The following is a 27,286-nucleotide window of genomic DNA, read 5'->3' on the forward strand; positions in this document are numbered from 1 at the left end:
GATGTAAACAAATTTGTGCACAAAATTTGAGAGAAATACGCTTTTTGTTCGTATTAAAAATGTCTGGGATCTTTTATTTCAGCTCATGAAACATGGGACCAACTCTTTACATGTTGCGTTTTTATCTTTTTGTTAATTGTAGTAAAGAGCTTGTGGCCTGCAGCAGTGCATTCTCTGAATAGTCAGTGGAGCCTGAAGCAGGGGAGGGAGGAAGTGAGAGGGAGGGAGGGAGGGAGGGAGGGGGGGGTGGTAGGGAAGATGGGAGTCACTCAGGAAGTTATCAGCCTGCTAAAAAGGGCCACTTAATTACTAAGACAAATGGATGGATGGAGGGAGGGAGGGAGGGAGGGGGGGAGCTGCATTGCTGTTTTTTCATTAGGGCCAGGAATGCCAGATGCCTGAGTGCTGAGCAGAGCTGAGCAGAACAGAGCTGAGCAGAACAGAGCTGAGCAGAACAGAGCTGAGCAGAACAGAGCTGAGCAGAACAGAGCTGAGCAGAACAGAGCTGAGCAGAACAGAGCTGAGCAGAACAGAGCTGAGCAGAACAGAGCTGAGCTGAGCAGAACAGAGCTGAGCAGGCTGAATGCTGCCAGAATGAGCTGATAGCATCTAAACCCATGGACCAGCGCCAGAAAACAAACAATTAGCACAGAAGAGGAGGCAGGGCCGTCTGTTAGAAAGATGTTACCATCCAGGGAGAGGAATAACAACTAGCCATGTGGAATGTTACTGGCAATACAGACCTTAGGGTTTAATGGGTTATGGTTTTATGGGTTATGGTTTTATGGGTTATGGTTTTATGGGTTATGGTTTTATGGGTTAGGGTTTTATGGGTTAGGGTTTTATGGGTTAGGGTTTTATGGGTTAGGGTTTTATGGGTTATGGTTTTATGGGTTATGGGTTATGGTTTTATGGGTTATGGTTTTATGGGTTATGGTTTTATGGGTTAGGGTTTTATGGGTTATGGTTTTATGGGTTATGGTTTTATGGGTTATGGTTTTATGGGTTAGGGTTTTATGGGATATGGTTTTATGGGTTATGGTTTTATGGGTTAGGGTTTTATGGGTTATGGTTTTATGGGTTATGGTGTTATGGGTTATGGTTTTATGGGTTATGGTTTTATGGGTTATGGTTTTATGGGTTAGGGTTTTATGGGTTATGGTTTTATGGGTTAGGGTTTTATGGGTTATGGGTTAAGGTTTTATGGGTTATGGTGTTATGGGTTAGGGTTTTATGGGATATGGTTTTATGGGTTAGGGTTTTATGGGTTAGGCTTTTATGGGTTATGGTTTTATGGGTTATGGTTTTATGGGTTATGGTTTTATGGGTTATGGTTTTATGGGTTATGGGTTATGGTGTTATGGGTTATGGTGTTATGGGTTATGGTTTTATGGGTTATGGTTATATGGGTTAGGGTTTTATGGGTTATGGGTTATGGTTGTATGGGTTATGGTGTTATGGGTTATGGGTTATGGTGTTATGGGTTATGGTGTTATGGGTTATGGTTGTATGGGTTATGGGTTATGGGTTAGGGTGTTATGGGTTAGGGTGTTATGGGTTATGGTGTTATGGGTTATGGTTGTATGGGTTATGGGTTATGGTGTTATGGGTTATGGGTTATGGTGTTATGGGTTATGGTTTTATGGGTTATGGGTTATGGTTTTATGGGTTAGGGTTTTATGGGTTATGGTTTTATTGGTTATGGGTTATGGTTTTATGGGTTATGGGTTAGGGTTTTATGGGTTATGGTTTTATGGGTTATGGGTTATGGTTTTATGGGTTATGGTGTCAGAGGGTGGCTGATAGGCCTACATTTCATGTTCTGACTATAACTTCATGTTACCGTTCTTCCTTATGGGTTAACTTCTGACAGTAAGTTAGGCCCTACGTTGTAGACGTATGGGTGGTTTTGCAACAGGAAGATAAACATGTCTACATGTTATGGTTTCAAACTGGGTGACAGGCTAACCCTAACCCTTATTGATAGGGAGTGAGCTACACTGTAGGCTTTCTGAAAGCCATAATCACATCTTGCGCTAGCTATTCATTCAGTGTCTGTCAGAGAGACTACACTGACTTTAAAAGGATCCTTTTGCAACACTTGCCTGCCCCTCGTTGACAGTGAGCTACACTGTAAGTGACACATTCTCAAAGGCGAGAGAGAGAGAGAGAGAGAATTTTTTTGTAACACTGTATAAAAATAAGGTCTCACTTCTCCAAAGACAACCCTGGTTCCACAGAGGAATGTAATGTGGATCTGACTAGCTGAGCTACTTCTTGTCTTTGTTCAGAGACCTTCAGGATCCTCTCACCTCCCTCTGTAGTGCTGGGTCTTTTAACAGGCGTCTACAGGGTATACCGTCTAAGCCAGGCCTAGGATGACTCGCACTACTCTAGCTGGCCATGTAAAGCATGGGATGTAATACGGGATGTTCTGTCTTGTCTGGAAGCTGCATCCCAAATGGTAACCTATTCCCTGCTTTTAACCACGGCCCATAAAACTCTAGTCAAAAGTAGTGCACTATATAGGGAATAGGGTGCCATTCTCTGGTCTAAAGTAGTGCACTATATAGGGAATAGGGTGCCATTCTCTGGTCTAAAGTAGTGCACTATATAGGGAATAGGGTGCCATTCTCTGGTCTAAAGTAGTGCACTATATAGGGAATAGGGTGCCATTCTCTGGTCTAAAGTAGTGACTATATAGGGAATAGGGTGCCATTCTCTGGTCTAAAGTAGTGCACTATATAGGGAATAGGGTGCCATTCTCTGGTCTAAAGTAGTGCACTATATAGGGAATAGGGTGCCATTCTCTGGTCTAAAGTAGTGCACTATATAGGGAATAGGGTGCCATTCTCTGGTCTAAAGTAGTGCACTATATAGGGAATAGGGTGCCATTCTCTAGTGTAGAACTGTCTAGAGATTGTGATGATGCACAGGGCCGAGGCTTGGTGGTCTGTCTGTCTGTGATTAGTAATTGTGTGAGAGAAGTTGTTTCCTGATCATTGTGGTCCAGCTCACTAGGTAGAGATCTGGGATCTCTCTCTCTCATCCCTTCTCTCTCTCTCTCTCTCTCTCTCTCTCTCTCTCTCTCTCTCTCTCTCTCTCTCTCTCTCTCTCTCTCTCTCTCTCTCTCTCTCTCTCTCTCTCTCTCTCTCTCTCTCTCTCTCTCTCTCTCTCTCTCTCTCTCTCTCTCTCTCTCTCTCTCTCTCTCTCTCTCTCTCTCTCTCTCTCTCTCTCTCTCTCTCTCTCTCTCTCTCTCTCTCTCTCTCTCTCTCTCTCTCTCTCTCTCTCTCTCTCTCTCTCTCTCTCTCTCTCTCTCTCTCTCTCTCTCAACACCATCCATATTGGATTTCTATTTGCCATATATATTTCAACTGTGATGTTTTACAAGAGTTATGAACCTTTTTATTCTCATTGTTTCTACAGATTGTGAATTAAAAATAAACATTTTTGCTAAAAGTATTATGATATTATTGATCGATTGACTATGACTTTTCAGATCACCCAGTAATGCTATCTGCAAGGTTAGCTCCAGGTAAATATTGCATGTGCTCGCCAGAGGTAGCCTGACTGCCATTAGGTACCGAGATGAGATCCTCAGACCCCTTGTGAGACCTTATGCTGGTGCGGTTGGCCCTGGGTTCCTTCTAATGCAAGACAATGCTAGACCTCATGTGGCTGGAGTGTGTCAGCAGTTCCTGCAAGAGGAAGGCATTGATGCTATGGACTGGCCCGCCCGTTCCCCAGACCTGAATCCAATTGAGCACATCTGGGACATCATGTCTCGCTCCATCCACCAACGCCACGTTGCACCACAGACTGTCCAGGAGCAAGCCCAGGCGTTGTAGGGAGGTCATACAGGCACGTGGAGGCCACACACACTACTGAGCCTCATTTTGACTTGTTTTAAGGACATTACATCAAAGTTGGATCAGCCTGTAGTGTGGTTTTCCACTTTAATTTCGAGGGTGACTCCAAATCCAGACCTCCATGGGTTGATAAATTTGATTTCCATTGATAATTTTTGTGTGATTTTGTTGTCAGCACATTCAACTATGTAAAGGAAAAAGTATTTAATAAGATTATTTCATTCATTCAGATCTAGGATGTGTTATTTTAGTGTTCCCTTTATTTTTTTTGAGCAGTGTATATGGGATGGCTGTCAATCCTTTGGTCCTTAAATGAAACTGGTATACTTTTTTATTTATCACAGTTTTCCTTAACCAATTATGTTCTTTAATGCAAGACCGACAGACAAGTTCCTTACTTTTCCCCCTTCCACTTTCCTCTTCCACTTTCCTCTTCCATTTTTGCGGTAAGGCTGCAATTAGTTGGTTGTAATTTTGGGTAGAGGAGACATTTCCATATGTTTTTGTTAGCTACATGTGCGACATAATTCCACCAGTCCTACCGATGATATCATTTACGAAGATTATACCTTTTTTAAACATTTTGTCCAAAAAAATAAGTTTTTTTGTCAATTCGTATATTTGAGTTTAACCACAATATTTGTTGCATTATTTTCGTTTCTGGAGGATTCAATTGAAATTGCAACCAACTTTCTATGGCTTGTTTTAGAAATAGTGATATTTGGGAGATTATTTCCTTTTCAAATAACTGAAAGTGAGAGGTTGTAATCTGAATAAAGGGAAAAAGGCCTTTCTTGAACATGGGTTGAGACAATCTGACTAATTTGCTACAGAACCAGTTCGGATTTAAGTATAACTTTTGTATGACTGAAGCTTTTAGCGATAGGTCTAATGCTTTAATATTTAATCATTTCTGTCCTCCGAATTCATATTCATGATATAAATAGGCCCGTTTAATTTTGTCTGGCTTGCCGTTCCAAATAAAATGGAATATTTCTTTCTCATATAATTTTAAAAAACTGTTGTTTTCTGCGTTGGTGGGAAGGGCCAGTAAGTCAGCATTTCACTGTTAGTCGACACCTGTTATTTACGAAGCATGTGACAAATACAATTAGATTTGACATGTTGTTTTTATAATAGCTGTCCAGCGGTGATGTGTTGTCATTAATCAGGGGCACTAGCAGCAGTGTAGAGGCCCAGGTCAGGTCCCTGTTCCTCCCAGCTCCAGCCTGGCCTCTGTCCCCCCAGGTCAGGTCCCTGTTCCTCCCAGCTCCAGCCTCCTCTCTGGCCTCTGTCCCCCCAGGTCAGGTCCCTGTTCCTCCCAGCTCCAGCCTCCTCTCTGGCCTCTGTCCCCCCAGGTCAGGTCCCTGTTCCTCCCATCTCCAGCCTCCCCTCTGGCCTCTGTCCCCCAGGTCAGGTCCCTGTTCCTCCCAGCTCCAGCCTCCCCTCTGGCCTCGGTCCCCCCAGGTCAGGGCTCCAGCCTCCCCTCTGGCCTCTGCCCCCCCAGGTCAGGTCCCTGTTCCTCCCAGCTCCAGCCTCCCCTCTGGCCTCTGTCCACCCAGGTCAGGTCCCTGTTCCTCCCAGCTCCAGCCTCCTCTCTGGCCTCTGTCCACCCAGGTCAGGTCCCTGTTCCTCCCATCTCCAGCCTCCTCTCTGGCCTCTGTCCACCCAGGTCAGGTCCCTGTTCCTCCCAGCTCCAGCCTCCTCTCTGGCCTCTGTCCCCCCAGGTCAGGTCCCTGTTCCTCCCAGCTCCAGCCTCCTCTCTGGCCTCTGTCCCCCCAGGTCAGGTCCCTGTTCCTCCCAGCTCCAGCCTCCCCTCTGGCCTCTGTCCACCCAGGTCAGGTCCCTGTTCCTCCCAGCTCCAGCCTCCTCTCTGGCCTCTGTCCCCCCAGGTCAGGTCCCTGTTCCTCCCAGCTCCAGCCTCCCCTCTGGCCTCGGTCCCCCCAGGTCAGGGCTCCAGCCTCCCCTCTGGCCTCTGCCCCCCCAGGTCAGGTCCCTGTTCCTCCCAGCTCCAGCCTCCACTCTGGCCTCTGTCCCCCCAGGTCAGGTCCCTGTTCCTCCCAGCTCCAGCCTCCCCTCTGTCCCCCCCAGGTCAGGTCCCTGTTCCTCCCATCTCCAGCCTCCTCTCTGGCCTCTGGACCCCCAGGTCAGGTCCCTGTTCCTCCCAGCTCCAGCCTCCCCTCTGGCCTCTGTCACCCCAGCTCTGGATGACTGTAGAGAATGGGAGTGCCAGTATCTGGCGGAGGTAGTTTTAATGAGTAGCAAGCTAGTTATCTCCATTTGTTGAGGCCTAGAGACTGTACTCGGGGCAGACACTTGCATTATTAGGCAGACTTCGAAGTCTTTTCTGTTTCTCGCCTTAGAGATTTCAACTGTCAAGTGTTACCCAACCTAAAAACATTAGGCAAACATTGGAATTTCATAAATTACATTGGAATTACAAAATATCTAATTCACAGATGTATCCTGTTGTTAAAAAAAGAGACATGCTGTTTATTGTGCCTTCTGTGAGGTGGTGTTGTGGACAATGGAGACATCATGCACTCTGTTTGTGTACCGTCAATGAATGAGGATGTTGATTGGTTGTGTTCGTTGTGCCATTAAGACATTAGGATGTTGATTGGTTCATGTTTGTGTTCCATAATGAAGTGAGGATGTTTGATTTGGTTCATGTTTGTGTTCCATGATGAAGTGAGGATGTTTGATTGGTTCATGTTTGTGTTCCATGATGAAGTGAGGATGTTTGATTTGGTTCATGTTTGTGTTCCATGATGAAGTGAGGATGTTTGATTTGGTTCATGTTTGTGTTCCATGATGAAGTGAGGATGTTTGATTTGGTTCATGTTTGTGTTCCATGATGAAGTGAGGATGTTTGATTTGGTTCATGTTTGTGTTCCATGATGAAGTGAGGATGTTTGATTGGTTCATGTTTGTGTTCCATGATGAAGTGAGGATGTTTGATTTGGTTCATGTTTGTGTTCCATGATGAAGTGAGGATGTTTGATTGGTTCATGTTTGTGTTCCATGATGAAGTGAGGATGTTTGTTCCATGATGAAGTGAGGATGTTTGATTTGGTTCATGTTTGTGTTCCATGATGAAGTGAGGATGTTTGATTGGTTCATGTTTGTGTTCCATGATGAAGTGAGGATGTTTGATTTGGTTCATGTTTGTGTTCCATGATGAAGTTAGGATGTTTGATTGGTTGATGTGCTTCCTCTATAGGAGGGAGACTTCCTGGTTCGTACCCACCATGTGGAGTACTGTGACGGGGGTATCCTGGACCCTGATGATGTACTGACTGACCTGGTGGAGGACAGAGACAAGGTAACGATCATCTACTGGTCCCAAATGGCACCCTATTCCCTATGTAGTGCACTACTTTTGACCAGGTAAATTGCACCCTATTCCCTACGTATTGCACTACTTTTGGACAAAGAAAAGGTAACAATGATCTATTGTGTAGCTATCAGTGCTTTCTTTGGTGACTGTACCCTCAATCACATGTTGGTGACTGTACCCTCAATCACATGTTGGTGACTGTACCCTCAATCACATGTTGGTGACTGTACTGTCAATCACATGTTGGTGACTGTACTGTCAATCACATTTTGCTCTGCCCATAGTAGGCTACATAGCAACTGGTCAGTAGGCCTATTTACTAGTACCCCGGGTTGAGAACCATTGGGTTAAGAGGTATACCCCAGGTTGAGAACCATTGGGTTAAGAGGTATACCCCGGGTTGAGAACCATTGGGTTAAGAGGTATACCCCAGGTTGAGAACCATTGGGTTAAGAGGTATACCCCAGGTTGAGAACCATTGGGTTAAGAGGTATACCCCAGGTTGAGAACCATTGGGTTAAGAGGTATACCCCAGGTTGAGAACCATTGGGTTAAGATGTAGCTCAGTTGGTAGAGCATGGCGTTTGCAACGCCAGGGTTGTGGGTTCGTTTCCCACGGGGGGCCAGTATGAAAAAATAAAAAAAATAATGAATGCACTCACTAACTGTAAGTTGCTCTGGATAAGAGCGTCTGCTAAATGACTAAAATGTAAATGTAAATGTTAAGAGGTATGCCCCAGGTTGAGAACCATTGGGTTAAGAGTTGTATTAAGAGTTATTCCCATCACGGGCGTAGATCTCATCATGCTGCTAGTTATCTATTGGGGCCCTGATAATATTAGAACTGATGATGAGGTAAGGAGGACATCTAGAGGAGGACGTCTAGAGGAGGATGTCTAGAGGAGGACGTCTAGAGGAGGACGTCTAGAGGAGGACGAGACGACGTCTAGAGGAGGACGTCTAGAGGAGGACGAGACGACGTCTAGAGGAGGACGTCTAGAGGAGGACGTCTCGAGGAGGACGTCTCGAGGAGGACGTCTACAGGAGGACGTCTAGAGGAGGACGTCTAGAGGAGGACGTCTAGATATATGGCCCAGTCCCAAATGGCACCCTATTCCCTATATAGTGCACTACTTTTGACCAGGGAAAGAATATTCCTATTGCCTCTGACCAGAATATTCCTATTGCCTCTGAGCAGAATATCGGTCGTCATTTTCTGTTCGTCTCGACATGATGATTCTACATGTTGAATGGCCACCACTTGTGGACACCCAGCAGGTGATCACTAATACAACACACCACAGCCACCTGTTGCTTTTAGCCGTTGGTCTTTGCTGTGTTTCTAATCTACAAGCTATTTAGGTGTTTTGGTATTTAATCAGGATCCCCATTAGCTGTTGTGAAAGCAGCAGCTGCTCTTCCTGGGGTCCACACAAAACATGAAACACGACATAATACAGAACATTAATAGACAAGAACAGCTCAAGGACAGAACTACATCAATTTAAAAAAGGCACACGTAGCCTATATATCAATACGTACACACAAACTATCTAGGTCAAATAGGGGAGAGCTGTTGTGCCGTGGGGCGTTGGTTTATCTGTTTTTTGAAACCAGGTTTGCTGTTCATTTGAGCAATATGAGATGGACCATGCAATAATGGTTCTATATAATACTGTAAGCTTACTTGAATTTGTTCTGGATTTGGGGACTGTGAAAAGACCCCTGGTGGCATGTCTGGTGGGGTAAGTGTGTGTGTCAGAGCTGTGTGTAAATTGACTATGCAAACAATTTGGGATTTTCAACACATTCATGTTTCTTATAAAAAATAAGCGATGCAGTCAGTCTCTCCTCAACTCTTAGCCAAGAGAGACTGACATGCAGAGTATTAATATCAGCCCTCTGATTACAATGAAGAGCAAGACGTGCCGTTTAGAGGACGTCTAGAGACGTGCCGTTTAGAGGACGTCTAGAGACGTGCCGTTTAGAGGACATCTAGAGACGTGCCGTTTAGAGGACATCTAGAGACGTGCCGTTTAGAGGACATCTAGAGACGTGCCATTTAGAGGACGTCTAGAGACGTGCCGTTTAGAGGACGTCTAGAGACGTGCCGTTTAGAGGACGTCTAGAGACGTGCCGTTTAGAGGACGTCTAGAGACGTGCCGTTTAGAGGACGTCTAGAGACGTGCCGTTTAGAGGACGTCTAGAGACGTGCCGTTTAGAGGACATCTAGAGACGTGCCGTTTAGAGGACATCTAGAGACGTGCCGTTTAGAGGACATCTAGAGACGTGCCGTTTAGAGGACATCTAGAGACGTGCCGTTTAGAGGACGTCTAGAGACGTGCCGTTTAGAGGACGTCTAGAGACGTGCCGTTTAGAGGACGTCTAGAGACGTGCCGTTTAGAGGACATCTAGAGACGTGCCGCTTAGAGGACGTCTAGAGACGTGCCGTTTAGAGGACGTCTAGAGACGTGCCGTTTAGAGGACGTCTAGAGACGTGCCGTTTAGAGGACGTCTAGAGACGTGCCGTTTAGAGGACATCTAGAGAGCGTGCCGTTTAGAGGACGTCTAGAGACGTGCCGTTTAGAGGGGACGTCTAGAGACGTGCCGTTTAGAGGACGTCTAGAGAGCGTGCCGTTTAGAGGACATCTAGAGACGTGCCGTTTAGAGGACATCTAGAGACGTGCCGTTTAGAGGACATCTAGAGACGTGCCGTTTAGAGGACATCTAGAGACGTGCCGTTTAGAGGACATCTAGAGACGTGCCGTTTAGAGGACATCTAGAGACGTGCCGTTTAGAGGACATCTAGAGACGTGCCGTTTAGAGGACATCTAGAGACGTGCCGTTTAGAGGACATCTAGAGACGTGCCGTTTAGAGGACGTCTAGAGACGTGCCGTTTAGAGGACGTCTAGAGACGTGCCGTTTAGAGGACATCTAGAGACGTGCCGTTTAGAGGACGTCTAGAGACGTGCCGTTTAGAGGACATCTAGAGACGTGCCGCTCTGTTCTGGGCCAGCTGCAGCTTAACTACAGTGAGGGAAAAAAGTATTTGATCCCCTGCTGATTTTGTAATTTGCCCACTGACAAAGACATGATCAGTCTATAATTTTAATGGTAGGTTTATTTGAACAGTGAGAGACAGAATAACAACAAAATCCAGAAAAACGCATGTCAAAAATGTTATAAATTAATTTTTTACATTTTAATTAGGGAAATAAGTATTTGACCCCCCTGCAAAACATGACTTAGTACTTGGTGGCAAAACCCTTGTTGGCAATCACAGAGGTCAGATGTTTCTTGTAGTTGGCCACCAGGTTTGCACACATCTCAGGAGGGATTTTGTCCCACTCCTCTTCGCAGATCTTCTCCAAGTCATTAAGGTTTCGAGGCTGACGTTTGGCAACTCGAACCTTCAGCTCCCTCCACAGATTTTCTATGGGATTAAGGTCTGGAGACTGGCTAGGCCACTCCAGGACCTTAATGTGCTTCTTCTTGAGCCACTCCTTTGTTGCCTTGGCCGTGTGTTTTGGGTCATTGTCATGCTGGAATACCCATCCACGACCCATTTTCAATGCCCTGGCTGAGGGAAGGAGGTTCTCACCCAAGATTTGACAGTACATGGCCCCGTCCATCGTCCCTTTGATGCGGTGAAGTTGTCCTCTCCCCTTAGCAGAAAAACACCCCCAAAGCATAATGTTTCCACCTCCATGTTTGACGGTGGGGATGGTGTTCTTGGTCATAGGCAGCATTCCTCCTCCTCCAAACACGGCGAGTTGAGTTGATGCCAAAGAGCTCGATTTTGTTCTCATCTGACCACAACACTTTCACCCAGTTCTCCTCTGAATCATTCAGATGTTCATTGGCAAACTTCAGACGGCCCTGTATATGTGCTTTCTTGAGCAGGGGGACCTTGCCGACGCTGCAGGATTTCAGTCCTTCACGGCATAGCGTGTTACCAATTGTTTTCTTGGTGACTATGGTCCCAGCTGCCTTGAGATCATTGACAAGATCCTTCCTTGTAGTTCTGGGCTGATTCCTCACCGTTCTCATGATCATTGCAACTCCACGAAGTGAAATCTTGAATGGAGCCCCAGGCCGAGGGAGATTGACAGTTATTTTGTGTTTCTTCCATTTGCGAATAATCGCACCAACTGTTGTCACCTTCTCACCAAGCTGCTTGGTGATGGTCTTGTAGCCCATTCCAGCCTTGTGTAGGTCTACAATCTTGTCCCTGACATCCTTGGAGAGCTCTTTGGTCTTGGCCATGGTGGAGAGTTTGGAATCTGATTTATTGATTGCTTCTGTGGACAGGTGTCTTTTATACAGGTAACAAGCTGAGATTAGGAGCACTCCCTTTAAGAGTGTGCTCCTAATCTCAGCTCATTACCTGTATAAAAGACACCTGGGAGCCAGAAATCTTTCTGATTGAGAGGGGGTCAAATACTTTTTTCCCTCATTAAAATGCAAATCATTTTTGACATGCGTTTTTCTGAATTTTGTTGTTGTTATTCTGTCTCTCACTGTTCAAATAAACCTACCATTAAATGGCTGGTCCATTTGGACTGTTCTCCTGACCGGTCCTAGGTGCTGCAGATGGCTGGTCCATTTGGACTGTTCTCCTGACCGGTCCTAGGTGCTGTAGATGGCTGGTCCATTTGGACTGTTCTCCTGACCGGTCCTAGGTGCTGCAGATGGCTGGTCCATTGAATGAAGGTTGGATCCTGATAGTATTAGGTGCTGTAGATGGCTGGTCCATTTGGACTGTTCTCCTGACCGGTCCTAGGTGCTGTAGATGGCTGGTCCATTTGGACTGTTCTCCTGACCGGTCCTAGGTGCTGTAGATGGCTGGTCCATTTGGACTGTTCTCCTGACCGGTCCTAGGTGCTGTAGATGGCTGGTCCATTTGGACTGTTCTCCTGACCGGTCCTAGGTGCTGCAGATGGCTGGTCCATTGAATGAAGGTTGGATCCTGATAGTATTAGGTGCTGTAGATGGCTGGTCCATTTGGACTGTTCTCCTGACCGGTCCTAGGTGCTGCAGATGGCTGGTCCATTTGTACTGTTCTCCTGACCGGTCCTAGGTGCTGTAGATGGCTGGTCCGTTTGGACTGTTCTCCTGACCGGTCCTAGGTGCTGCAGATGGCTGGTCCATTGAATGAAGGTTGGATCCTGATAGTATTAGGTGCTGTAGATGGCTGGTCCATTTGGACTGTTCTCCTGACCGGTCCTAGGTGCTGTAGATGGCTGGTCCATTTGGACTGTTCTCCTGACCGGTCCTAGGTGCTGTAGATGGCTGGTCCATTTGGACTGTTCTCCTGACCGGTCCTAGGTGCTGTAGATGGCTGGTCCGTTTGGACTGTTCTCCTGACCGGTCCTAGGTGCTGTAGATGGCTGGTCCATTTGGACTGTTCTCCTGACCGGTCCTAGGTGCTGTAGATGGCTGGTCCATTTGGACTGTTCTCCTGACCGGTCCTAGGTGCTGTAGATGGCTGGTCCATTTGGACTGTTCTCCTGACCGGTCCTAGGTGCTGTAGATGGCTGGTCCATTTGGACTGTTCTCCTGACCGGTCCTAGGTGCTGCAGATGGCTGGTCCATTGAATGAAGGTTGGATCCTGATAGTATTAGGTGCTGTAGATGGCTGGTCCATTTGGACTGTTCACCTGACCGGTCCTAGGTGCTGTAGATGGCTGGTCCATTTGGACTGTTCACCTGACCGGTCCTAGGTGCTGTAGATGGCTGGTCCATTTGGACTGTTCTCCTGACCGGTCCTAGGTGCTGTAGATGGCTGGTCCATTTGGACTGTTCACCTGACCGGTCCTAGGTGCTGTAGATGGCTGGTCCATTTGGACTGTTCTCCTGACCGGTCCTAGGTGCTGTAGATGGCTGGTCCATTTGGACTGTTCTCCTGACCGGTCCTCTGCATCGGGTTTATTTATGCGTTGACACTTTATCTCCAATAGCAACAGACAGAACAAACACACAGCTTTGGCTGAAAGACAACCGACAGAACAGACAAACTGTTTTTGGCTGAACCCTATACCCTCCTTTGGCTGCTGTCCCACCTGAAAGGCCACCCAGCCAGCCAGCAGTGTACTAAGTCTCCTTGGTGCAGTAATGTTGTCCTTTACCCAGGCTTTAAACGCAGGGAGGGAGTGAGGCAGGGAGGGAGGGAGTGAGGCAGGGAGGCAGGGAGGGAGGGAGGGAGGCAGGGAGGCAGGGAGGCAGGGAGGGAGGCAGAGAGGGAGGGAGGGAGGGAGGGAGGGAGGGAGGGAGGCAGGGAGGGAGGGAGGGAGGGAGGGAGGCAGGCAGGGAGCCATTGGTTCTCTGTAAGTCCATCTTTAACTGGATAACAAAAGGCCATTCTCCTCTTTTTAATAGAATCGCTCAGACATTAGGGGTGCGTCCCAAATAGCTACATATTCCCTTTATAGTGCACTACTTTGACCTGTGCCCTGGTAATAGTGCACTGTATTGGTACTAGGGTCCCATTTGGGACAGACGCCAGGGCTCCTATCAGATCCACAGCTTTGGATTTCTGTAGACTAATTAATATCAGAGCACATGAGAGGGGAGGGGGTGCTGGGCGCTTTCCCATAAAAGTCATCTGCTGCCTGGTAATATTGCAGAACAAGCAGAACAAGCAGAACCCAGGTACTGTTCTCTTTGATCGACTATGTTAGGTAGTGTACTCTGATTATTGATGGACTGTATTACACTGACTACTTTTTACTGACCTCTTGCCAGGTCCCCCTCATAAAACAGGTTTCTAACCCCAAGGGTCTTTTCCTGGTTAATAAAAAAACGTTCTTAGTTACTGTACGCTGTTCTCATTGATTTGATTGACTGTGTTAGGTACTGTACAAATCCGTAAAGGAAAAACAACGTTTTTTGTGATCCCCCCCCCCCCACACACACACAAAATTAAAATCTCAGTGCAGCTGGCTAGCCTGCTCTTTCTCTTCCCTAAGGAGGCCAGTGTGTTCAGTCTTAGGTCTGTTGCGTGTAGAATATCATAGCCTATTCATTGATGATAGGCCCTGCTTTACTGAAAACATCGCAAGCCAAGAAATTACGAGATGCAGCATTCCATTGCAAGATACAGCTTTTGATTAACGGTTTATAGGCCTAGTGCACGGTTCTGACTGTCTGTCTGGTGGCTGACCTGCCTATACTGATAGATAGGCCTAGTGCAGGGTTCTGACTGTCTGTCTGGTGGCTGACCTGCCTATACTGATAGATAGGCCTAGTGCAGGGTTCTGACTGTCTGGTGGCTGACCTGCCTATACTGATAGATAGGCCTAGTGCAGGGTTCTGACTGTCTGTCTGGTGGCTGACCTGCCTATACTGATAGATAGGCCTAGTGCACGGTTCTGACTGTCTGTCTGGTGGCTGACCTGCCTATACTGATAGATAGGCCTAGTGCAGGGTTCTGTCTGTCTGGTGGCTGACCTGCCTATACTGATAGATAGGCCTAGTGCAGGGTTCTGTCTGTCTGGTGGCTGACCTGCCTATACTGATAGATAGGCCTAGTGCAGGGTTCTGACTGTCTGGTGGCTGACCTGCCTATACTGATAGATAGGCCTAGTGCAGGGTTCTGTCTGTCTGGTGGCTGACCTGCCTATACTGATAGATAGGCCTAGTGCAGGGTTCTGTCTGTCTGGTGGCTGACCTGCCTATACTGATAGATAGGCCTAGTGCAGGGTTCTGACTGTCTGGTGGCTGACCTGCCTATACTGATAGATAGGCCTAGTGCAGGGTTCTGACTGTCTGCCTGGTGGCTGACCTGCCTATACTGATAGATAGGCCTAGTGCAGGGTTCTGTCTGTCTGGTGGCTGACCTGCCTATACTGATAGATAGGCCTAGTGCAGGGTTCTGACTGTCTGGTGGCTGACCTGCCTATACTGATAGATAGGCCTAGTGCAGGGTTCTGACTGTCTGCCTGGTGGCTGACCTGCCTATACTGATAGATAGGCCTAGTGCAGGGTTCTGTCTGTCTGGTGGCTGACCTGCCTATACTGATAGATAGGCCTAGTGCAGGGTTCTGTCTGTCTGGTGGCTGACCTGCCTATACTGATAGATAGGCCTAGTGCAGGGTTCTGTCTGTCTGGTGGCTGACCTGCCTATACTGATAGATAGGCCTAGTGCAGGGTTCTGACTGTCTGGTGGCTGACCTGCCTATACTGATAGATAGGCCTAGTGCAGGGTTCTGACTGTCTGTCTGGTGGCTGACCTGCCTATACTGATAGATAGGCCTAGTGTACGGTTCTGACTGTCTGTCTGGTGGCTGACCTGCCTATACTGATAGATAGGCCTAGTGCAGGGTTCTGACTGTCTGGTGGCTGACCTGCCTATACTGATAGATAGGCCTAGTGCAGGGTTCTGACTGTCTGTCTGGTGGCTGACCTGCCTATACTGATAGATAGGCCTAGTGCAGGGTTCTGACTGTCTGCCTGGTGGCTGACCTGCTCTCTCTCCCCGTCCTCTCGCTAGCTCCCTATGAAAGATGCAAGTGGTTGTGTTATCGGAAGTACTGCAACTAATCAGTGTCCTCCATTCCAAAAAATACTGAACCTTAGGAGTCGATTACTGGCGGAAGATGTTTTCTTTCTACTAAATGTCTTGGTAAGTCACGGTATTTAACCAACTTTAGAGGTAATTTTTTTTAGGAGAGAGTGGTCTGCGGTCAGGCAGTAGGGAGGCTGCGTGCAGCTGGAGATTATTGGGTTGACAGTTCTCGTCTTCCAGTGGATGTTAGTCCTGCTTCAGAAGCGGCAAGCCTACTCAGTGGAGCTTCGAAACTATCTCCAGAGAAGGTTTCGCGTCAGCATTTAAAATAGCCGTAGTGTACCCTATTGGACAAACAAACATGCTGTGTCTGAGGCGCTTTCAAGGGTATGTGACTGAGGTAGATATACTTTCACTGCCCTAGAGGTCATACATGTGTAGTAGGACCATTATTCTGCGTTGTGAATTGATGTGGAATTTGATGCTTTTTTTTCTGATCGTTTTAACGGAAAACCAATAAAAAAATGATGCCCGTTTTTTTTTACGTTAAGAAAAGTGGTCTATTTGTCACATCCCCACTGTGCTCTGCTCAGGCAGTTGGCTGCAGCGCCCATCACTCCTCCTCAGGCACCCTGACTCTCACTGGGTGTTTTGAGATTGACTAGCTACATTGCAGACAGACTGCACAGAATCACTGATCTACAGATCATCTTGCATCCCAAATAGCCTAGCCACTCATTTTGTGATCGAGATTAGTGATTCAGAGGCTTGCCTTGCTCAAACCGATTCTCAGTCAACAGGAACCGACCAAAACCGGTCCAGGCTGCCTAAGTTGTGATGTGGACCAGTTGAGCACACCCCCTTCCCTGGAGCCTTCGAGATGGTTGTACTGTTGCTATGGTGACCACTTGTTACAACTCCAACGTGTTGCCATCCAGTGTTTGCCCAAGCTGTTGGTTCAAGCTGTTTGCCCAAGCTGTTTGCCCAAGCTGTTGGTTCAAGCTGTTGCTTTTCTGTATTTTAGCCTGTCATTGTTTGTTAAGGATGTATTACTGGTCCTCTGTTAGAAACACAACCTGAGACTGTCCCAATCGCCATTTTGTATTCGCTTCAGTTTTAAGAATACAGACCCAAATGGTGTTCAAATGCAGGGTGACTGGCCAGCCCCTGGTGTTCAAATGCAGGGTGACTGGCCAGCCCCTGGTGTTCAAATGCAGGGTGACTGGCCAGCCCCTGGTGTTCAAATGCAGGGTGACTGGCCAGCCCCTGGTGTTCAAATGCAGGGTGACTGGCCAGCCCCTGGTGTTCAAATGCAGGGTGACAGGCCAGCCCCTGGTGTTCAAATGCAGGGTGACTGGCCAGCCCCTGGTGTTCAAATGCAGGGTGACTGGCCAGCCCCTGGTGTTCAAATGCAGGGTGACTGGCCAGCCCCTGGTGTTCAAATGCAGGGTGACTGGCCAGCCCCTGGTGTTCAAATGCAGGGTGACTGGCCAGCCCCTGGTGTTCAAATGCAGGGTGACAGGCCAGCCCCTGGTGTTCAAATGCAGGGTGACTGGCCAGCCCCTGGTGTTCAAATGCAGGGTGACTGGCCAGCCCCTGGTGTTCAAATGCAGGGTGACTGGCCAGCCCCTGGTGTTCAAATGCAGGGTGACAGGTTAATATAGGCTAGGTACAGTTGGCTAGTGGGTATGGGATGTTTCCTGTTGATCTTATTTGGTTTTCTGGTGTCTGTGAGCACTCTGTCGTTACCGTACCTGGCCACGCCCACAACGCTCTACCCTGGTTAGAGGACAATTCTATTACCGTACCTGGCCACGTCTAATGATCAATTAGCCTTTTAAAATGATAAACTTGGATTAGCAAACACAACGTGCCATTGGAACACAGGACTGATGGTTGCTGATAATGGGCCTCTGTACGCCTATGTAGATATTCCAATAAAAATCTGCCGTTTCCAGCTACAATAGCCATTTACAACATTAACAATGTCTACACTATATTTCTGATCAGTTATTTTAATGGACCAAAAATGTGCTTTTCTTTCGAAAACAAGGACATTTTTAGGTGACCCCAAACTTTTGAACGGTAGTGTTTTTAAAATCCATAACAAACCAAAATGGGTGAATGGATGTAGCCTAGTTTTGCGCTGAAGGTTGAAGGTTAGTCTACAGAAAGAGCAGAATACCCTTACAGGAAGATCCTTGCTGGATTTTGATTAACCCGTTGAAATGAAATGCACTGAAGATGAGATTTAATGAACTAAAGCCAGGTGAAATGATCCTATTGGCTGTATCAGGTGACCACATAGAGCTACTCTGTGTGGTCCTGAGCCATGCTCTGTCTGGCTGGCTGGCTTACTGGCTGGCTGGCTGGCTGGCTGGCTTACTGATTGGCTGGCTGGCTGGCTGGCTGGCTTACTGACTGACTGGCTGGCTGGCTGGCTGGCTTACTGACTGGCTGGCTGGCTGGCTGGCTTACTGTCTATAGTTGCTATAAGAGTGTGAAAGCTGGTTGGACGGCATTACATTCTTCATACCCTTAAGATGAGTTTGCTCCACTTTCTCTGAACCCCCTCAACACAACAGGCTTGCGTCCCAAATAGAACCCTATTACGTAGTGCACTACATTTGACCATTGTCCTATGGGCCCTGGTCTAAAGTAGTGCACTACATAGAGAATGGGGTGCCAATTGGGGGAGACAACCAATTGTGGGACACAACATATTCTTCATAATATTATATACAGCTGTACACTTCCTGGTACAAAGCAGAGACTGTACGTTTACTGTTGAAAAGTTGTTTAATGATGAAAAGTTGTTTTATTTATAATATTTGTTTATTTTTTATTTTGGGGGGATGGATCAGCTTAATATTGCAGATAGATTGTAACTTCTATCAATGTAATTGTCTGCATCACGTCCAATCCCCCATGTTTTATATATATATATATACTCCCCTTTATTACTTTTCAACCCCGCCATCCTTTCCCTACTTGTAATTAATTAATACATAGCCTATTTCCATTGAAGTGATAGAGTAAGCTGCCATCTTCTGCGACTGTAGGTTTAGGGTTTAACCAGGGAAAGTAGATGGTTTAGGGACTGAACTATTCACAGGGGCTGGACAAAAAGACCGGCCAATGAGAGACATTCTCAATAAAGAGTAAAAAAAAAGGGTGTTCTTCTTCTTCATATTGTAACCAGTGATGACCTCTGTGAGGGCTGTCTGTAATTCCCCACTAGGCTAATTAGTATGGACATCATGGATCATTCCCAAATGACCCTCATATTCCTTTATATAGGGCTCTGGTCACTATAGTCTAGTGCACTATGTAGGGAATAGGGCGTCTGTTGGGACACACACATATAATGACTCCATGTTGATATTGCAGTGAATTATTTTTACACTCTTCTGCCCTCTAGAGTTAAGAATACTTACAGCCGCTGTAGGTGTGTGTGTGTGTGTGTGTGTGTGTGTGTGTGTGTGTGCCCGCGCGCGCCTTTTTGTTCTTTCATAAAAATAAAGTATTGATGGATTGATTTTCATCAACATTTTGTTCCTGGTTACAGTATTTAGGCTACGGCCACATTAAATGAATGATAAATGCCCCAAACCCCTGTTTTTTAAAGGTTACTGGGAATTGGAGGGATTGAAAACAGTGTTGGTTGTTTGAGTAATATTGATGTGTTGAAGGTTAATTTACACCTGCAGTCATTCCTCATAGAGCTCGAACACGTTCTTTACCAAATCCAATCTAATGTGTGACTGTAAAGGCGTCCGCATGCTTCCCATCAGAAACCGTCGGGAACAGTTTGTGCATATTATGACGACATTTCGTGTTTTTGTCTTCGGCAAGGTTTTTTTTTTTCAGCTGTTTGTGCGCAAGCAGAAGTCTGTCGCCGAAGTCTACGCCCGTTCGTTGGTGATTAGTCAACAGTAAGGGTTCTTCAATGAAGTGTTTGTCATTCAACGAGAGATTAGTCGTTTTCATGCAAATTTATTTGCTTGAGAAATACTGCACCAAACATCTTTTTTTTTTGTAAAACATTTTGTACATTTTCGGTGCTTTCCGGATGCCCCAACCAATCGGAAAGGGGATTCATCAGAGAAAATGACTTTACCCCAGTCCTCAGCAGTCCAATCCCTGTACCTTTTGCAGAATATCAGTCTGTCCCTGATGTTTTTCCTGGAGAGAAGTGGCTTCCTCGCTGCCCTTCTTGACACCAGGCCATCCTCCAAAAGTCTTCGCCTCACTGTGCGTGCAGATGCACTCACACCTGCCTGCTGCCATTCCAACTGAGGCAGCAGACTTTGTGAAAATTAGTATTTGTGTCATTCTCAAAACTGGCTACAGCGTCTCAAAATGTGGAAGGTCTTTAAAGGGAGTATGTGAGCACAGGCGTTCTGTTCGGCCAGCCGAGTTCAGCTGGATGCCAGCCGAACCGAAGTGTGCTGATGCCCCCCACACACACACACAACACACACACACACACACACACACACACACAGTCTCACCTTTATGACTTTTCCTATCTCATTCCAACATGCAGATCCAATCCAGTTATGATGGATGTGTGTGTCCAGTCCTTATTATTAGGCATCAGTGTTATTCCAGGTGACATTGATAGGACAACATTTAACTAACTAGCTAACTAGTTGGATACATTTAGCCTGGTAACCTAACTTCTGATTGCAGGGTTACTGTGTGTGTGTGTGTGTGTGTGTGTGTGTGTGTGTGTGTGTGTGTGTGTGTGTGTGTGTGTGTGTGTGTGTGTGTGTGTGTGTGTGTGTGTGTGTGTGTGTGTGTGTGTGTGTGTGTGTGTGTGTGTGTGTGTGTGTGTGTGTGTGTGTGTGTGTGTGTGTGTGTGTGCACGTGTCTGTCTCTCTGTGTGTGTGTGTGTGCACGTGTCTGTCTCTCTGTGTGTGTGTGTGTGTGTGTGTGTGTGTGTGTGTGTGTGTGTGTGTGTGTGTGTTGTATGCTCCTACAAGGCTCATGTTATAATGTTAATCCAAGCGTTGTTGTTTTTCCTCTAAGAGTTACCAGATGCACATATGAAGGTGATTCTGTTGTTGGATTAACTGTCTAATCCCTTTTAGATGAAGGAAAATAGAACCTGGTATCACTCCTAGTCCAGGCGTTGTTTGTAGACGGTAGAACATTAGAAAAATATACTCTCTAATGTCGCCCTTCTTTGAGTCCAGTGTTGTTTGGTCCCACCTGACTGACTGGCTGGCTGGCTGGCTGGCTGGCTGGCTGGCTGGCTGGCTGGCTGGCTGGCTGGCTGGCTGGCTGGCTGGCTGGCTGGCTGGCTTACTGACTGGCTGGCTGGCTGGCTGGCTGGCTGGCTGGCTGGCTGGCTGGCTGGCTTACTGACTGGCTGGCTGGCTGGCTGGCTGGCTGGCTGGCTGGCTGGCTGGCTGGCTGGCTTACTGACTGGCTGGCTGGCTGGCTGGCTGGCTGGCTTACTGACTGGCTGGCTTACTGACTGGCTGGCTGGCTGGCTGGCTTACTGACTGGCTGGCTGGCTGGCTGGCTGACTGGCTGGCTGGCTGGCTGGCTGGCTGGCTTACTGACTGGCTGGCTGGCTGGCTTACTGACTGACTGGCTGGCTGGCTGGCTGGCTGGCTGGCTGGCTTACTGACTGACTGGCTGGCTGGCTGGCTTACTGACTGACTGGCTGGCTGGCTGGCTTACTGACTGGCTGGCTGGCTGGTTTACTGACTGGCTGGCTGGCTTACTGGCTTACTGACTGGCTGGCTGGCTGGCTTACTGACTGGCTGGCTGGCTTACTGACTGGCTGGCTGGCTGGCTGGCTGGCTGGCTGGCTTACTGGCTTACTGACTGGCTGGCTGGCTGGTTTACTGACTGACTGGCTGGCTTACTGGCTTACTGACTGGCTGGCTGGCTGGCTTACTGACTGGCTGGCTGGCTTACTGACTGGCTGGCTGGCTGGCTTACTGACTGGCTGGCTGGCTTACTGACTGGCTGGCTGGCTGGCTTACTGACTGGCTGGCTGGCTTACTGGCTTACTGACTGACTGGCTGGCTGGCTTACTGGCTGGCTGGCTGGCTTACTGACTGACTGACTGACTGACTGGCTGGCTGGCTGGCTTACTGGCTGACTGGCTGGCTGGCTTACTGGCTGGCTGGCTTACTGACTGACTGACTGACTGGCTGGCTTACTGACTGGCTGGCTGGCTGGCTTACTGACTGGCTGGCTGGCTTACTGACTGGCTGGCTTACTGACTGGCTGGCTGGCTGGCTTACTGACTGGCTGGCTGGCTGGCTTACTGACTGGCTGGCTGGCTTACTGACTGGCTGGCTGGCTGGCTGGCTTACTGAGTAGTGCTTATGAGGAGCTTGTTCTATTTGCGGAAGGAAAGTTAGAATTTGATTGTAAAGACAACTGAGGATTTCACTTGGTTAATTGTGTACTGTGTTTTACTTCACAGCAGGGACTTTATAGGGACTGAGCTCTGTTGGCCTGGGGAGTAGGGACTGAGCTCTGTTGGAGTGGGGAGGAGGGACTGAGCTCTGTTGGCCTGGGGAGTGGGGAGGAGGGACTGAGCTCTGTTGGCCTGGGGAGTGGGGAGGAGGGACTGAGCTCTGTTGGCCTGGGGAGTGGGGAGGAGGGACTGAGCTCTGTTGGAGTGGGGAGGAGGGACTGAGCTCTGTTGGCCTGGGGAGTAGGGACTGAGCTCTGTTGGCCTGGGGAGGAGGGCCTGAGCTATGAATGAGCTCTGTTGGCCTGGGGAGTGGGGAGGAGGGACTGAGCTCTGTTGGCCTGGGGAGTGGGGAGGAGGGACTGAGCTCTGTTGGCCTGGGGAGTGGGTAGGAGGGACTGAGCTCTGTTGGCCTGGGGAGTGGGGAGGAGGGACTGAGCTCTGTTGGCCTGGGGAGGAGGGACTGAGCTCTGTTGGCCTGGGGAGTGGGGACTGAGCTCTGTTGGCCTGGGGAGTGGGGACTGAGCTCTGTTGGCCTGGGGAGTGGGGAGGAGGGACTGAGCTCTGTTGGCCTGGGGAGTAGGGACTGAGCTCTGTTGGCCTGGGGAGTGGGGACTGAGCTCTGTTGGCCTGGGGAGTGGGGACTGAGCTCTGTTGGCCTGGGGAGTGGGGAGGAGGGACTGAGCTCTGTTGGCCTGGGGAGTAGGGACTGAGCTCTGTTGGCCTGGGGAGTGGGGAGGAGGGACTGAGCTCTGTTGGCCTGGGGAGTAGGGACTGAGCTCTGTTGGCCTGGGGAGTGGGGACTGAGCTCTGTTGGCCTGGGGAGGAGGGAGGAGGGACTGAGCTCTGTTGGCCTGGGGAGTGGGGAGGAGGGACTGAGCTCTGTTGGCCTGGGGAGTAGGGAGGAGGGACTGAGCTCTGTTGGCCTGGGGATTGGGGAGGAGGGACTGAGCTCTGTTGGCCTGGGGAGTGGGGAGTGGGGACTGAGCTCTGTTGGCCTGGGGAGTGGGGAGGAGGGACTGAGCTCTGTTGGCCTGGGGGAGTAGGGACTGAGCTCTGTTGGCCTGGGGAGTGGGGAGGAGGGACTGAGCTCTGTTGGCCTGGGGAGTGGGGGAGGAGGGACTGAGCTCTGTTGGCCTGGGGAGTGGGGGAGGAGGGACTGAGCTCTGTTGGCCTGGGGAGTAGGGACTGAGCTCTGTTGGCCTGGGGAGTGGGGACTGAGCTCTGTTGGCCTGGGGAGTGGGGACTGAGCTCTGTTGGCCTGGGGAGTGGGGAGGAGGGACTGAGCTCTGTTGGCCTGGGGGAGTAGGGACTGAGCTCTGTTGGCCTGGGGAGTGGGGACTGAGCTCTGTTGGCCTGGGGAGTGGGGACTGAGCTCTGTTGGCCTGGGGAGTGGGGAGGAGGGACTGAGCTCTGTTGGCCTGGGGAGTAGGGACTGAGCTCTGTTGGCCTGGGGAGTGGGGAGGAGGGACTGAGCTCTGTTGGCCTGGGGAGTAGGGACTGAGCTCTGTTGGCCTGGGGAGGAGGGAGGAGGGACTGAGCTCTGTTGGCCTGGGGAGTGGGGAGGAGGGACTGAGCTCTGTTGGCCTGGGGAGTAGGGAGGAGGGACTGAGCTCTGTTGGCCTGGGGATTGGGGAGGAGGGACTGAGCTCTGTTGGCCTGGGGAGTGGGGAGTGGGGACTGAGCTCTGTTGGCCTGGGGAGTGGGGAGGAGGGACTGAGCTCTGTTGGCCTGGGGATTGGGGAGGAGGGACTGAGCTCTGTTGGCCTGGGGAGTGGGGAGGAGGGACTGAGCTCTGTTGGCCTGGGGATTGGGGAGGAGGGACTGAGCTCTGTTGGCCTGGGGAGTGGGGAGGAGGGACTGAGCTCTGTTGGCCTGGGGAGTGGGGAGTGGGGACTGAGCTCTGTTGGCCTGGGGAGTGGGGGAGGAGGGACTGAGCTCTGTTGGCCTGGGGAGTAGGGAGGAGGGACTGAGCTCTGTTGGCCTGGGGATTGGGGGAGGAGGGACTGAGCTCTGTTGGCCTGGGGAGTGGGGAGGAGGGACTGAGCTCTGTTGGCCTGGGGAGGAGGGACTGAGCTCTGTTGGCCTGGGGAGGAGGGACTGAGCTCTGTTGGCCTGGGGTGGAGGGACTGAGCTCTGTTGGCCTGGGGAGGAGGGACTGAGCTCTGTTGGCCTGGGGAGTGGGGAGGAGGGACTGAGCTATGAATGAGCTCTGTTGGCCTGGGGAGGAGGGACTGAGCTCTGTTGGCCTGGGGAGTAGGGACTGAGCTCTGTTGGCCTGGGGAGTGGGGAGGAGGGACTGAGCTATGACTGAGCTCTGTTGGCCTGGGGAGTAGGGAATGAGCTCTGTTGGCCTGGGGAGGAGGGACTGAGCTCTGTTGGCCTGGGGTGGAGGGACTGAGCTCTGTTGGCCTGGGGAGTGGGGAGGAGGGACTGAGCTATGACTGAGCTCTGTTGGCCTGGGGAGTAGGGAATGAGCTCTGTTGGCCTGGGGAGTAGGGAGGAGGGACTGGTGAGTATTCATGTAGAGTGATATGAACAGCTCAGACATTTGGGATGGATTAGGATGTTAACTGGTGTTTCCTCTAGGACCCAGGCGAGCTAGAAACCCCTCGCTATTATACGGTTTGGTATATTTTGGACTATCTGTCTTAACAAAACAGAACAAATACATGAGTTTTGAGACTGTTAACTTGCATCTGTTACATTTACAGTTGAAGTCGGAGGTTTACATACACTTAGGTTGGAGTCATTAAAACTTGTTTTTCATCCACTCCACAAAGTTCTTGTTAACAAACTATAGTTTTGGCAAGTCGGTTAGGACATCTACTTAAGTCATTTTTCCAACAATTGTTTACAGACATATTATTTCACTTATAATTCACTATCACAATTCCAGTGATAGTGAATGAAATCATTCTCTCTACTATTATTCTGACATTTCACATTCTTAAAATAAAGTGGTGATCCTAACTGACCAAAGACAGGGAATTTTAACTAGGATTAAATGTCAGGAATAAATGTATTTGCCAAGGTGTATGTAAACTTCAGACTTCAGCTGTACATCTATAATGTTGGGATGCTGTTTGAAAGGAGGGTTTAATCAAGGCCAATCAGATGTCATTCACTGCATGTAGCAGGAGCTATGATGACTAACCTCTCCTTCCCTTGACCAATGGGGTTGAGTACGCACAGCATTCCATCCGCTCAAGTTCCAAGTTTCAAAGCTTATTCACCACGTGCACAGGATACAACAGACGTAAAACAGGAGGGGGTACTGGAGTGGTTGGATATACTGGTCAGTACCTTATTCAATGTGCAGGGGTACTGGAGTGGTTGGATATACTGGTCAGTACCTTATTCAATGTGCAGGGGTACTGGAGTGGTTGGATATACTGGTCAGTTCCAGTACCTTATTCAATGTGCAGGGGTACTGGAGTGGTCGTATATACTGGTCAGTTCCAGTACCTTATTCAATGTGCAGGGGTACTGGAGTGGTTGGATACACAGGCCAGTACCTTATTCAATGTTCAGGGGTACTGGAGTGGTTTTATATACTGGTCAGTACCAGTACCTTATTCAATGTGCAGGGGTACTGGAGTGGTTTTATATACTGGTCAGTTCCAGTACCTTATTCAATGTGCAGGGGTACTGGAGTGGTTTTATATACTGGTCAGTTCCAGTACCTTATTCAATGTGCAGGGGTACTGGAGTGGTTTTATATACTGGTCAGTACCGTATTCAATGTGCAGGGGTACTGGAGTGGTTTTATATACTGGTCAGTACCTTATTCAATGTGCAGGGGTACTGGAGTGGTTGTATATACTGGTCAGTACCAGTACCTTATTCAATGTGCAGGGGTAGTGGAGTGGTTTTATATACTGGTCAGTACCTTATTCAATGTGCAGGGGTACTGGAGTGGTTTTATATACTGGTCAGTACCTTATTCAATGTGAAGGGGTACTGGAGTGGTTGTATATACTGGTCAGTACCAGTACCTTATTCAATGCGCAGGGGTACTGGAGTGGTTGTATATACTGGTCAGTACCAGTACCAGTCGTGTGGTCATGGGTAAACCGGGAGGACAGGAAGGGGCTAAGCACACACCCCTGGGGGGGGGACCCGTATTGAGGTGCTGTTGCCTACTCTCTCACCACCTGGGGTCGGCCTGTCAGGAAGTCCAGGGATCCAGTTGAAGATGGAGGGGTTCAGACCCAGGGCCCTGAGCTTAGTGATGAGCTTGGAGGGCGTTATGGTGTTGAAGGCAGAGCTGTATTTGATGACCAGCATTCTAACATAGGCATTCCTCTTGTCCAGATGGGAGAGGGCCGTGTGGAGTGCAATAGAGATTGCGTCATCTGTGGATCTGTTGGGACGGTATGCGAATTGGAGTGGGTCCAGGGTTTCTGGGATGATGGCGTTGATGTGTGCCATGACCAGCCTTTCAAAGCACTTCATGATAACAGATGCGAGTGGTATGCGAATTGGAGTGGGTCCAGGGTTTCTGGGATGATGGCGTTGATGTGCGCCATGAACAGCCTTTCAAAGCACTTCATGATAACAGATGCGAGTGGTATGCGAATTGGAGTGGGTCCAGGGTTTCTGGGATGATGGCGTTGATGTGCGCCATGAACAGCCTTTCAAAGCACTTCATGATTACAGATGCGAGTGGTATGCGAATTGGAGTGGGTCCAGGGTTTCTGGGATGATGGCGTTGATGTGCGCCATGAACAGCCTTTCAAAGCACTTCATGATAACAGATGCGAGTGGTACAGGGCGGTAGTCATTGTGGCAAGTAGGTATCCTTAGAGTTGTTGGGAACATGAATGATGGTGGTCAGCTTGAGACTGTAGGGGTTTACAGACAGGGACAAGGAGAGGTTGAAAATGACCGTAAAGATTCCTGCCAGCTGGTCTGTGCATGCTCTGGCCTTGCGAGTGTTGACCAGATTAAAAAGCCTTACTCATGTCGGCCTCAGAGAGCGAGATCACCCTCTGGGTTGGCGTGGGCCCATTGTTGTCGTTGTCGAGGGCATGAATAAAATGAGTTTGTCTGGTAGAGATCGTTGGGCAGATCACGGCTGGGTCTTCCTTTTGTCATCCGTAATGGCCTGTAGCCCCAGCCACGT

The 27,286-nt window shown here is 48.9% G+C and overlaps 1 protein-coding gene across 1 annotated transcript in view; it reads left to right on the top strand.

Annotated features, from left to right (window-relative positions):
* pard3bb (par-3 family cell polarity regulator beta b) overlaps positions 1 to 27,286 on the top strand; it is a 627,684-nt gene that overhangs the window by 16,676 nt on the left and 583,722 nt on the right. Inside the window, exon 2 of the mRNA XM_041843623.2 lies at positions 7,093 to 7,194. Within this exon, the coding sequence (XP_041699557.2) occupies positions 7,093 to 7,194 (102 nt within the window). The remainder of the gene's footprint in view (positions 1 to 7,092; positions 7,195 to 27,286) is intronic.

This window comes from Coregonus clupeaformis, chromosome 23 (assembly GCF_020615455.1).
Source record: "Coregonus clupeaformis isolate EN_2021a chromosome 23, ASM2061545v1, whole genome shotgun sequence".
Taxonomy (NCBI): Eukaryota; Metazoa; Chordata; class Actinopteri; order Salmoniformes; family Salmonidae; genus Coregonus; species Coregonus clupeaformis.